The following is a 12,846-nucleotide window of genomic DNA, read 5'->3' on the forward strand; positions in this document are numbered from 1 at the left end:
TATGCATATTGGGCATCAAAGTGTTCAGTAGACCCCTGGCGTTCATATTTAGGATGTTTTATGCTGATACGTTACGAAACGTGGAGCATATAATGGAGTAAAATTCAAGCTTTGTGACGATTTTCAGAAATTTGATAAAAACCGTTATGTTCAGCATTGCTTTGCAGTTTGGCAGTTTGTAGTAGAAACACTTATTTACCCATATTGGATTCGTCAGAATGTGTACTTTCTGAAAATATATGGTTTTCTGTGGTCTCTGTACTGTTAGGGGGGTCTAATGTCGCATAATACACACACCAGGTGCTTATATTGCAGCAGCCAGCGCGTCAGCCGTGAAAATGTATATACAGTATTGTCATTTGGGGGTCTCTGTGCGCCACATAGTTTGGTATATCTATGCATATTGGGCATCAAAGTGTTCAGTAGACCCCTGGCGTTCATATTTAGGATGTTTTATGCTGATAAGTTACGAAATGTGGGGCATATAATGGGGTAAAATTCAAGCTTTGTGATGATTTTCAGAAATTTGATAAAAACCGTTATGTTCAGCATTGCTTTGCAGTTTGGCAGTTTGTAGTAGAAACACTTATTTACCCATATTGGATTCGTCAGAATGTGTACTTTCTGAAAATATATGGTTTTCTGGGGTCTCTGTACTGTTAGGTGGTCTAATGTCGCATAATACACACACCGGGTGGTTATGTTGCAGCAGCTAGCGCGTCAGCCGTGAAAATGTCTATACATATTGTCATTTGGGGGTCTCTGTGCGCCACATAGTTTGGTATATCTATGCACATTGGGCATCAAACTATTTAGTAGACCTGTATGTTTATATTTAGGATGCTTTATGCTGGTAATGATACATGGACAATACGATGCTGGAAAGTTGAAGCTTTGAGGCAATTTTCAGATATTTCACCAAAACCGCCAAATTTGGCAAAGCCTTGCGACTCAGTAGTTTGGAGCAGAAAAACATGGGTACCCATTTTAGATTCTGTAGAATGTGTACTTTCCAAAAATGTATGGGTTTGGGGGGTAAACATATATTTCTGTGTTTTTACCCCACAAAAATGCAGACTATGTGCTGATTTTTCATTAGCTGAAGTTACCCACAGGACAATTTGTATGTGCTAACTTCATTTTGGGGCCTCTAAATGCCATATACTTTGGTAAACCTATGCACAGTGGGCACCAAACTGTTTGGAGGACCCCTGGCAATCACAATTTGGGTGCTTTTTTGTGATACGTAATGATACATGGGCGATATGATGCTGGAAAGTTGAAGCATTGAGGCAATTTTCAGATATTTCACCAAAACCGACAACTTTGGGAAAGCCTTGCGACTCAGTAGTTTGGAGCAATAAGGCATGGGTACCCATTTTAGATTCTGTAGAATGTGTACTTTCCAAAAATGTATGGGTTTGGGGGGTAAACATATATTTCTGTGTTTTTACCCCACAAAAATGCAGTTAATGTGTTGATCTTTCATTAGCTGAAGTTACCCACAGGACTATTTGTATGCACTAACTTCATTTTGAGGCCTCTAAATGCCAGATACTTTGGTAAACCTATGAACAATGGCCACCAAACTGTTCGGAGGAACCCTGGCAATCATATTTAGGGTGCTTTTTCTTAGTACGTAATGATACATGGGTGATATAGTGCTGGGAAGTTGAAGCTTTGAGGCAATTTTCAGATATTTCACCAAAACCGACAACTTTGGGAAAGCCTTGCGACTCAGTAGTTTGGAGCAGAAAGGCATGGGTACCCATTTTAGATTCAGTAGAATGTGTACTTTCCAAAAATATATGGGTTTTGGGGGTAAACATATATTTCTGTGTTTTTACCCCACAAAAATGCAGTCAATGTGTTGATTTTTCATTAGCTGAAGTTACCCACGGGACTGTTTGTATGCGCTAACTTCATTTTGGGGCCTCTAAATGCCAGATACTTTGGTAAACCTAGGAACAATGGCCACCAAACTGTTTGGAGGAACCCTGGCAATCATATTTAGGGTGCTTTATCTTGGTGCGTAACGATACATGGGCGATATGGTGCTGAGAAGTTGAAGCTTTGAGGCAATTTTCAGATATTTCACCAAAACCGACAATTGTGGGAAAGCCTTGCGACTCAGTAGTTTGGAGCAGAAAGGCATGGGTACCCATTTTAGATTCGGTAGAATGTGTACTTTCCAAAAATATATGGGTTTGGGGGGTAAACATATATTTCTGTGTTTTTACCCCACAAAAATGCAGTCAATGTGTTGATTTTTCATTAGCTGAAGTTACCCACGGGACTGTTTGTATGCGCTAACTTAATTTTGAGGCCTCTAAATGCCAGATACTTTGGTAAACCTATGAACAATTGCCACCAAACTGTTTGGAGGAACCCTGGCAATCATATTTAGGGTGCTTTTTCTTGGTGCGTAACGATACATGGGTGATATGGTACTGAGAAGTTGAAGCTTTGAGGCAATTTTCAGATATTTCACCAAAACCGACAATTGTGGGAAAGCCTTGCGACTCAGTAGTTTGGAGCAGAAAGGCATGGGTACCCATTTTAGATTCGGTAGAATGTGTACTTTCCAAAAATTTATGGGTTTTGGGGGTAAACATATATTTCTGTGTTTTTACCCCACAAAAATGCAGTCAATGTGTTGATTTTTCATTAGCTGAAGTTACCCACGGGACTGTTTGTATGCGCTAACTTCATTTTGGGGCCTCTAAATGCCAGATACTTTGGTAAACCTAGGAACAATGGCCACCAAACTGTTTGGAGGAACCCTGGCAATCATATTTAGGGTGCTTTATCTTGGTGCGTAACGATACATGGGCGATATGGTGCTGAGAAGTTGAAGCTTTGAGGCAATTTTCAGATATTTCACCAAAACCGACAATTGTGGGAAAGCCTTGCGACTCAGTAGTTTGGAGCAGAAAGGCATGGGTACCCATTTTAGATTCGGTAGAATGTGTACTTTCCAAAAATATATGGGTTTGGGGGGTAAACATATATTTCTGTGTTTTTACCCCACAAAAATGCAGTCAATGTGTTGATTTTTCATTAGCTGAAGTTACCCACGGGACTGTTTGTATGCGCTAACTTCATTTTGGGGCCTCTAAATGCCAGATACTTTGGTAAACCTAGGAACAATGGCCACCAAACTGTTTGGAGGAACCCTGGCAATCATATTTAGGGTGCTTTATCTTGGTGCGTAACGATACATGGGCGATATGGTGCTGAGAAGTTGAAGCTTTGAGGCAATTTTCAGATATTTCACCAAAACCGACAATTGTGGGAAAGCCTTGCGACTCAGTAGTTTGGAGCAGAAAGGCATGGGTACCCATTTTAGATTCGGTAGAATGTGTACTTTCCAAAAATATATGGGTTTGGGGGGTAAACATATATTTCTGTGTTTTTACCCCACAAAAAATGCAGTCAATGTGTTGATTTCTCAGTAGCTGAAGTAAAGTCCTGATCAATTTGGATGTGCTAACTTCATATTGGTGTCTCTAAATGCCAGATACTTTGGTAAACCTATGCATAATGGGTATCAAACTGTTCAGTGGACCCCTGGCAATCATATTTCAGGTGCTTTTTCTTGGTACCTAATATAGTTTGGGATATGCGGAGCAGCAAAATAAAACCTTTGAAATGATTTTTCAGAATTTTGAATTTTTTTTTGAAAAACCGCTATGTTCAGACAAGCTTTTATGTTTGGTAGTTGGGAGTAGAGAGACATAGTTACCCATTTTGTAATCGGCAGAATGTGTACTTTTCAAAAATGTATGGTTTTCTGGGGTAAACCTACGGTTTCAGGAGTTTTTGCCTTGGAATCTAAAGCATGCCGTTTTCTGCCTTAGTGCTTTCAAAATTCGTTAATATACTGCCGGGAGTTTTTGAGGTACAGAAGTCCTAAATCTCCCTAAAACTATACATATCTGGTATTGGCACGTTCGAGAGACATAAGGCTTTCCAAATCAGTTGGATTTTCATCCGTAAAATGAAATATTTTTCTGGTATAAATTGATATACGATGAAAAATGGTAATTTTTCATTTTTTTTTGGTATTTAGCACTATAAATTTTTTTGCACAGGTGGAAATACATGAAAACTCAGGCAGATTTAGAAAGCTCAGTTTCTACCGAAAAAAACAATGTATAGTTTTCCTAGGTAAACTATAGGTTTCCCCTCAGAAAATGCCCCTAAAGTGAGAGAGCACAAAATGTTTCAAAAACGGCTGGCATTTCGCGTAACCAAAATGTGAAATTCTGCTGGCACTTAAAGGGTTAAAATTCATTGTGGTAATGTACAGAACAAAATTAGAAAAAAAGTTGTCTCTGTTCAAAGATTTATGGACCTAATTGTATGTATGTTATTGTTATTTTTTTCTCACATTTATAATTTTAGAGCCCTTGGTGCACAATATGCCCTTCCATTTATCATATTGGTGTGATACATTTATGTACAGAAAAGTGTGATATATGCAATAAAAGCCCAGAACAGTGTACTAAGCAGATGAAGCCCCCTTCTTTCTGAAAAATCTGGCAGTATCCATGTTCATAGGTACGCTGGGTTTAAAAATGTCTTGTACCATTTTCTAAGATTTACACAATATTCAGTGAAATAAAGTATAGTGTTTAGTATACTGTACAACCTTAATTCAAATAACTCCTATTTGTCAATATAATTTACTTGAATGTCTTTTTCTTCAGAACTTCTGTAACAGAAGAAAAACATTCTCCTCTTTAAAAATGTTAATAGTTGCTGTAATCTGGGGTTGGTTGCAATTATTACTATAGGGCTCAATGCAGAGTAGGAGCAGGCCAGCACAATCCTGGCATCATTCATATCAGGGGTCACTTTGGAGAGTGTCAGTGTATAGATCCACATGGAGTTGTCAAATCCAAACAAAAGTACATAGAGCAAAACTAACATAATAACAGCTCTAGAAGCTTTGTATTCAACTGATTTTCCAGGAGCTCGGTCTGTGCTCCTTTTGCCTTTTATAGATTTTTCATGGCAAAGCAAAACATAAACAATATAAATACTTGCAGCAGTCATAAGCCCAACAAACAGGAAATCTCTAGAAGCAAAAATTGACCCCTTTGTTATGTAAATCTCATATGTCAGATAGTCCATGTCACAGTAAACTAAATGCAGTGTATATGGTGAAGTTGTAGAATTTCTTCTCACTATAGCATACAAAATGGTACTATGGTATATTATGAGGTTAATTAGTAGGACAGCAGTAGTTATCAAGAATACGTTCTGCATCACCTTTTGCTTCAGATATGCCCAGAGTCTTGTTTGTGGAGCAATGATGATACACTGATAACAGCTGAGCAAACTGGTGGTGCAAATGGACATTGCTCTGCTCACTCTAAAGGTGTAGACAAAGAATTTGCACTTTGAGTCATCCATGAAATTTTCTACTCCAATAGCATTGAGAAATTGGAGGAAAATGCGTGAAAAAACAATAAGCAGATTCATGAATGCCAGAACCATCAGGATTGTGTTTGTTGGCAAGAGCTTCTTTTCTGTAACTTTGATAATGGTAAACTTGAACAAAATATACACATTGCCTGGGATTCCAATTACTGCCAAAAGGATGAAGCCAACAGCTTTGACACAAAGAAGGATATTCATCAAGACTATCTTAAGTTGTTCCTGTATGCAAATGTATATCAAATATGCCTGTGAAGACAAGAGAGATAACCAGACAGAGATACTTATAGATTAAAAATTTAATTAGTTTAAATGACAAAAATAGTTATGTTCACTTGCCAATTTTTTTGGGTTTCCCCACCCCTAGTGAATATAATTGCTTACTTCAATGAATATAATTACTTGGTGATGGGTAAATCTGACCTGGGCTGGCGAAATTTCGGCAAAGAGAAGCGGCAAACATTTTCCAAAAGGCATTGAAGTCTATGGGCAACAATTTTTTTCACCCATTAGGAGTCATTTTAGCAGCGAAACTTGGAGAAAAATTATGAAAAGGAGCACCAGCCAAGGACCCACGAGTGGATATGCTTTACTATAGGTTTATTTGGCTCTCTCCTGCTAAGTCCTATCTGCTACCCTGTTGATTCTGAAAGGGAAGTAGAATAGGGGCACAGAAGGAAGGTATCTTGTATCCCCTATCATATAAAGGGACTTTTTTCAAAATTCATAGTGAAAAATTGGAAAAAATCTGCCTTGATTTGCAAAAAAATGATCATAAAGAAAAATTAAAATCACATTGTTCAATTATTTTTCAAAAGTTTGACAAAAAAAACTTTGCTGAATATTTTCATTCATATTTTCAAGATTTTTTCCATTCATAAATCTTGAAAATTTTAATTTGGGGTCCTATTTTTATACAGGGAACATAGTGTTAAAAATAGGAGTGCCGTAATTCTGTACTAATCTTAGTAATATCACAATCATTGCTATTATTTATTTTAGATATTGGTCTTCCTCCTCTGGTCTCTTACTACTAAACATCAGAAGGAAGGTATCTTGTGATGTTTAGTAGTAAGAGACCAGAGGAGGAAGACCAATATCTAAAATAAATAATAGAAATGATTGTGACATTGCTTAGATTAGCACAGAATTACGGCACTCTTATTTTTATAGTATGTAACACTATTTTGGTCTAAAATAGGCTATGTCCAGCCTAACAGCTAAACAAGAGTTACACTTTACACAACGCGGGACCTTCGTTATCTGTTAGGTATTAAAGAAAGAGGTAGTTGAACTACAATAGGCTACCATGCTTAAAAATAAAAGGATGCTGGGAGGTTCTTCAGTAACCAAACAGTAACCCCACAGAAGAAAGTTTATTTACAAAACAAGGATCCAAAGGGTTATACTCACATCACATGAGGCAAGGTAGAATCAGTTGGTAAAAATGCCAGGACATTCAAGCAGAGGAAGCAAACTGTGACACCATGTGGAAGCAGCTAGGGAAGTTTAAGGTACACCTCTAAATTGTAAAAGCCAAACGTGGTCCGGATCTCAAGCCTGAATTCCTCTTCAAACTGCGATACCTTCACTTTAGGCAAATCAGAGCCTAGGGGAGAGCTACTCCCTGTTATTAATCCTTGTTGGAGCACAGGCTGCTCATTCTATCTAAACTCTCTATCTTGCTTTCCTAAAAAGTGCTATTAAATGGAATACCTGTCACTGGCTAAGCTTCGTTCATGGGCTCCCTGCTCTCCGACTTCCACTAGAGGTAAGGGGTCCCTCTGGGGCCTTGTTGATCCCAGGCTCAGTGCTTTGTTCAGCAACTGAAGACCAAAGAGAAACATCCACCCCTTACCAAACACTGTATTGTAGTGTGGCAGGAAGTGGTCATAAGCCAATGGGTCAATAATAGAAATATGTAAATTAAGTAACTAGATACATGGGCATCTGCCCTAGAACTAGGGAGATAAGAAGTGCTGGCATTTAAAGCCATAAAAATGATGTACTGTTACTGCCATGTATTGCCAGTTGGGTCAAGCTGCCAGCATGGACTGGCAATGTAGCATGTGTGAAGAAAGGCCAGTAAATGGACTCCAGAAATAGGCCAGTAAATGGACTCCAGTTAACGATTGCCTGAATATTTGCACACAAATGTGCAAAATAATGTAAAATCGATGAAAACCTATTTTTTTATTTAAATGCAAGTTATGTATTAATTGTGTAGTTTGGCATATGCTAGCCTTTTTTAAGATTTTACATGCTCAAGTTTTTTTTTTTCTTTTACATAATTCAATCACTGGTTTTGTTACATGGGTTTTTATAACCCACACAGTATTCATGTTTACATTTACAGACTGTAGCTACTGTAACTATGAAATTGTATAATGTCCTACTGTGCACAAACTAGATTTTGTTCTCATTCTAGACTAAATAAATATTTTGTATACCTTTTACCAATGTATGCGGCCACACTAACACTTAAAGAAATTCAAGTGGTGTCCAAAATGTATTGGGATATGTCATGTCCCCTTGCAAGCACTTTTTCTGCAGAGAAAACAACCCCAACTATTAGAGCCATTGGCACAGAAGGATGGTGCATGCTAGGCACGGAGAAGGTGAGAAAATTATTTGAAGTGTTGTAAGCAGACTACTTTATTACTACAGAAAAGCAAGGCTGTTAGTTCAGGCCAGATTATGAAATATTTATCAGAGATGTATTGGTATTGGTTCACAGTTATTTCCACCTTGTATTGCAGGATACAAATAATTGTCAAAAAATGGTGTATATACTACAAGTATGGGATCCATTATGCTGTTATCCAGAAAACTCTGAATTACGGAAAAGCCATCCCCCATTGACTCCATATTATCCAAATAATCCAGATATTTGAAAATGATTTTCTTTTTCTCTGTAATAATAAAACAGTACCTTGTACTTGATCCAAATTAAGATATTGTGAACCCTTATTGGAAGCAAACCCCATCTATTGGATTAATTTAATGCTCAAATTTTCTAGTAGACCATATATATGTACTTTGAATGTCAGACCTATACAAGTTATAACTACTTTTGATTGTTTGAATTCACTCGTACAAATTGGCATGCTGATATGTATTTGCTGGGTTTTTTTTCTTCTCTTCGAAAAGTACAGTATATATCTATCTATAGAATATAGCAGAGTATATAAAGAACAGAGAAGAGAAAATGTTACCTAATGAGGTGAGTATATCACAATGTGCCTGAAGCACAATTTAATCCATGTTATATTGCATTACACTGTAAACATCAGACAATGTAATATTTCATTACATATTGTACAATAATTATAGTCTTTAATGAGATCTTAAAATTACATAGAATATGTTAATAGTAGTGATGGGCGAATTTGCGCCGTTTCGCTTCACCGAAAAATAAGCGAATTTCGTGCGAAATTCGCGAAACGGCGAAAAATTCGCGAAACGGCGCCGGCGTCTTGTTTTTGACGCCGGCGTCCGTTTTTTCGAAAAAAAAAATTTGACGCCGGCGAATTTTTGCCGCAAATTTTCGCGGGCGTTTCGCGAATTTATTCGCTGGCGGCGAAAAGCGCAAATTCGCCGCGAATTCGCGCCTGGCGAATAAATTCGCCCATCACTAGTTAATAGTGAATTTGTGTGGTGGACTGTAATTTCACCAGTTTTCAAGTTAGTAAGCAAATAAATGAACGGGCTGTAAAGTACATGCCAAAACCTCTCCAAATACATACATTAATTTCTCAAACACCTTCACTAAAAAAATCTCTAAAATAGTGTAGCTAAAATTACAAGAATAAAACTGACTGAATATCTATAGAAAGCTGGACACAATAAACATACCTACTGAATGCAGTCACCCTGGCAAGATCATTTCACATTGCTCTGGCATTTCCCCTGTATTTATGGGTTATTTTTTATTACCTAATCACATTAGGGATTAATTAATTCACACTAAACAATCTGTAATGTGCTGTAATATTTTTAAATCTATTATGAGTATGCACGACTAAACACATATGACCCATATGTGTTTACTTGGGAATTAAAAAACAGGATTAACAGTAAAATGTTAATCCTTATTGCTTAATTTGTTTACTCTATCTATGGGTCTCCTGGTTATTATTTTTCTTTGTTTTTATAATGTTCACATATTCTGCACTTTATATTTTAATGCCTATCCCATAGGCATTGTAGTCACCAGGTATACCTTTAAGTGATCCAGATCCCACCCAGTGGAATTGTCAGAGAGAAGGAGCCTGTTTCTAGCTAACCTCGTTCACGGGGTTCCCTGGTCCCTGACTCAGACACTAGAGGTACTGGTCCCTCTAGGGCAATGGCTTTACTGGGCCTTGGTGTACCCAGGCTCAATGGGAACAACCAGTCGATCAGGACACCAGCAGCCAAAGAGGAAGATCCACCCCTTTCCAAACACTATATTGAAGTGTGGTAGGAAGTGGTCATTACACCTCTTGGCCAATAACACTGGAAATGTAAATACTTAACACTAGATACATGGGCTTTTGCCCAGCAACTACAGAAAAAGGAGGAAGGGTAGGGATTTAAAGCTAAAGGGGCAATTTAATCCTATAGGTCCCTACAGATTTAATGGGACTAACATAGGAAAGAACATAGGGAAGGACTACACAATTCCTTCCTTAGGAATAAGGTTCTGTATTGCAGCATTGTAGCCCACATTTTATGAATTTTTCTTAGGAAATACTATGGTAGCCAATGGTTAGGCCTGTGCAACATACTAGAGTTGGTAACTGCTACTGCTGGTCAATGAAGCACGTAGGATAAACCGTGGTGTTTACAGCTGGGTAGTCTCAGTGATAATCCTTGTGCCAACTTGGAGTGTTGCCCTTTGATCTTCTGTAAAAAGACTAGTGACTAGTAAGTTCTTGATAGGCACTTCTGTAAGACAAAAAGATGCAGAATATGGTTTGATTCTTCAGCGAGCCACAATGGCAGCTTTTTTATGTTGTCACATGACATTTCAGGCAGGCTATAAAATGCATTAATCCAGCCATGAATTGTGCTTGCGCCAATCACAGCAAATACTGCTAGGCCTTTGGGTGCCATTTGGTAAGCATTTGACTGGTTACAAAAATCTATTTAAAAATGTTTTTTTTTTTAAAAAAAAACATACCGACATTGCCACTTTAATGCCGTAGAACAGCATGTAAAATAATGCATTAGGGCCTTAGGGATGTTGAATTAGTATATAACATTGCACTGTGGATTCCCAGTAAGGAAATTGGCAAGATTACTTCAATACTATTGATTTAGGGGGTTATTTATCAAAGGTCGAGTCAAATAAACTCACAACTTGAATGGTTTCTGATTTATGAAAAAATGTGAATATAAAGAACTCGAATCAATGTACTCGCGTTCTCGCCAAAAAAAAACTTGAATCGTTGGAATTGAGCGAAACCTACAGAAAAAAACTTGAACATCATGAAGCTTACAAACATCTTCAAATGCTTCAAGGGACCTCTGCCATTGACTTCTACATGACCTCAACAGGTTTTAGCTGGAGTATTTTTGGATTTGAGCTATTTCCAGCTTTGGGATATAATTAATCTCTAAAAATTTGAATTATTTTTTTACCTGAAAAATACTCTTGTAAACTCGATTTTTCAGGCAAAAATCGACTCCACCTTTGTATTTGTTTATACATAATTGACTAATTGTGTCCTTACTTATCAGGAACTTGACTCAGTAGAATTCATTATTAAAATAATGGTTATGTTTTATAATTTCCCAAGGTGTGGCAAAGATAGTGTACCTTTCCAATAAAATTATGTAAACAGAGATGTTGTGAAAATAGTTCTATTCTAGTTCTATTGACTTTGAATGGTTACACTAGCTCTAGAGTGGTGTAAAACATTGGCATCATTTAAGCAGTAGTCTGTTTAAAAAAAAACAAAACAGAACAAAAAAAACAACACCTTTGTTGCAGAATATACTTAATTAGTTTTACAATGGTGGTTGTGGTGATAATTACAGCTGTAAAAGAGGGAACACATTTGCACCACTAACTAATTATAGAGGAATTGAAAACCATATGAAATGTATATATGGGACTAGGGAAATATAGGGGGAGTGTTAGTAGGGAAGATAGACATCTTGGGAATAGAATGAGGAAGTAGCATGGTGAAGATACAATTTGCTCAAAGCAGGAAATTCTCACATATTAATATATGTAATAAAAAAGGACTTTATATGACTTACAATTAGTGATGGGCGAATAAATTCGGCAGATGCGAATTTGCGAGAAAATTTCCGCATTTCGTCACCTGCAAATAAATTCATGAAACTAAATAAAATAAAAACTAAAATAAAATTCTAGTTTTTTTCACTAGAAAACTTTTAGAGGGAAAAACGCAATTGTTTTGAGATATAGGGGCGAATTCATTAAAAGGTCGAATTCGACTGGGTAATAGAATCGAATTGAATCGAATAGGCAATTCGGGCGAATTTACGCGCTGGCGAATAGTCGAATTGGCAAATATTCGCCAGTCGAATAGGCGCTCCATCGAATATTCGCTCGAAGGATTTTCATTCGATCGAATGCCTTTTTATTCGATCAAAAACTTGGAAAAGAAGCCTATGGGACTTTACGCCAATTCGATAGTCGAGGAGCACAAAAAACTACTTGAAATTCAAAGTTTTTTTACTTCGAATCCTTCACTCGAAGTTAGTGAATCGGCCCCTTAAAGTATTATACCCTGATGCTGCAAAAAGACAGAATCCAAAAATCCGCCATCTCAGACTTGTCGAGGTCCTATATAAGTCAATGGGAGAGGCACCTATCTCAATTTGAAGTCTGCACTGGGTTTAGCCGCGAAAATTTAGACACTGGCGTCAAAATTTGCATTTCGCTAATTCTTCACCAGTATCGCAAATTTCACGGGAAATTCGTAAATTTTGTAGCGCAGCGAAATGGGAATCAGCCATACTGTTAACTAGTTTGTAATGTGAAAACACATAGGCCTTGGGTAATAATTATTGTTCCTGATATTCCAATAAATATTAATATTGATCATGATTTATTGAGACAAGTTGAAGAATAATTTTTATTTTTATTGAGTTTTAGCAAAGCAAAGAAAAATACAGAAAGGAAAAAAAACAGTTCCACACAAGGTTGCACACTCAAATCAGTAAGGCATTATATAAGCATTCACGATTCAGCTGGTAGTGTTGTTCTCTGATCGAATAAACAAATAGTGTTCTAAGTTTCCAGCTTTGTCTCAAATATAACTTAGATAAATTAGTGAAAAAACAACCTAAGAGCTATTGCTAGCATCATCAGTTTATTTATCATAAATTACATGGTCCATCAAATGTATATTGTAAACCTAAAATAATTCTTTCCCATCATTA

The 12,846-nt window shown here is 37.1% G+C and overlaps 1 protein-coding gene across 1 annotated transcript; it reads right to left on the reverse strand.

Moving 5' to 3' along the window:
- Positions 1-4,671: 4,671 nt before the first annotated feature.
- LOC121399708 (olfactory receptor class A-like protein 1) lies at positions 4,672-5,646 on the reverse strand. Its single transcript, XM_041581248.1, has one exon. It carries the CDS (start codon positions 5,644-5,646, stop codon positions 4,672-4,674), a length of 975 nt encoding a protein of 324 aa, XP_041437182.1.
- Positions 5,647-12,846: the final 7,200 nt, after the last annotated feature.

This window comes from Xenopus laevis, chromosome 2L (genome assembly GCF_017654675.1).
Source record: "Xenopus laevis strain J_2021 chromosome 2L, Xenopus_laevis_v10.1, whole genome shotgun sequence".
In the NCBI taxonomy this organism is placed as follows: Eukaryota; Metazoa; Chordata; class Amphibia; order Anura; family Pipidae; genus Xenopus; species Xenopus laevis.

Bases quoted from the DNA above. Each gene is read 5' to 3' on its own strand.
- LOC121399708 (XM_041581248.1), bottom strand. From the start codon at position 5,646: ATGAATATCCTTCTTTGTGTCAAAGCTGTTGGCTTCATCCTTTTGGCA.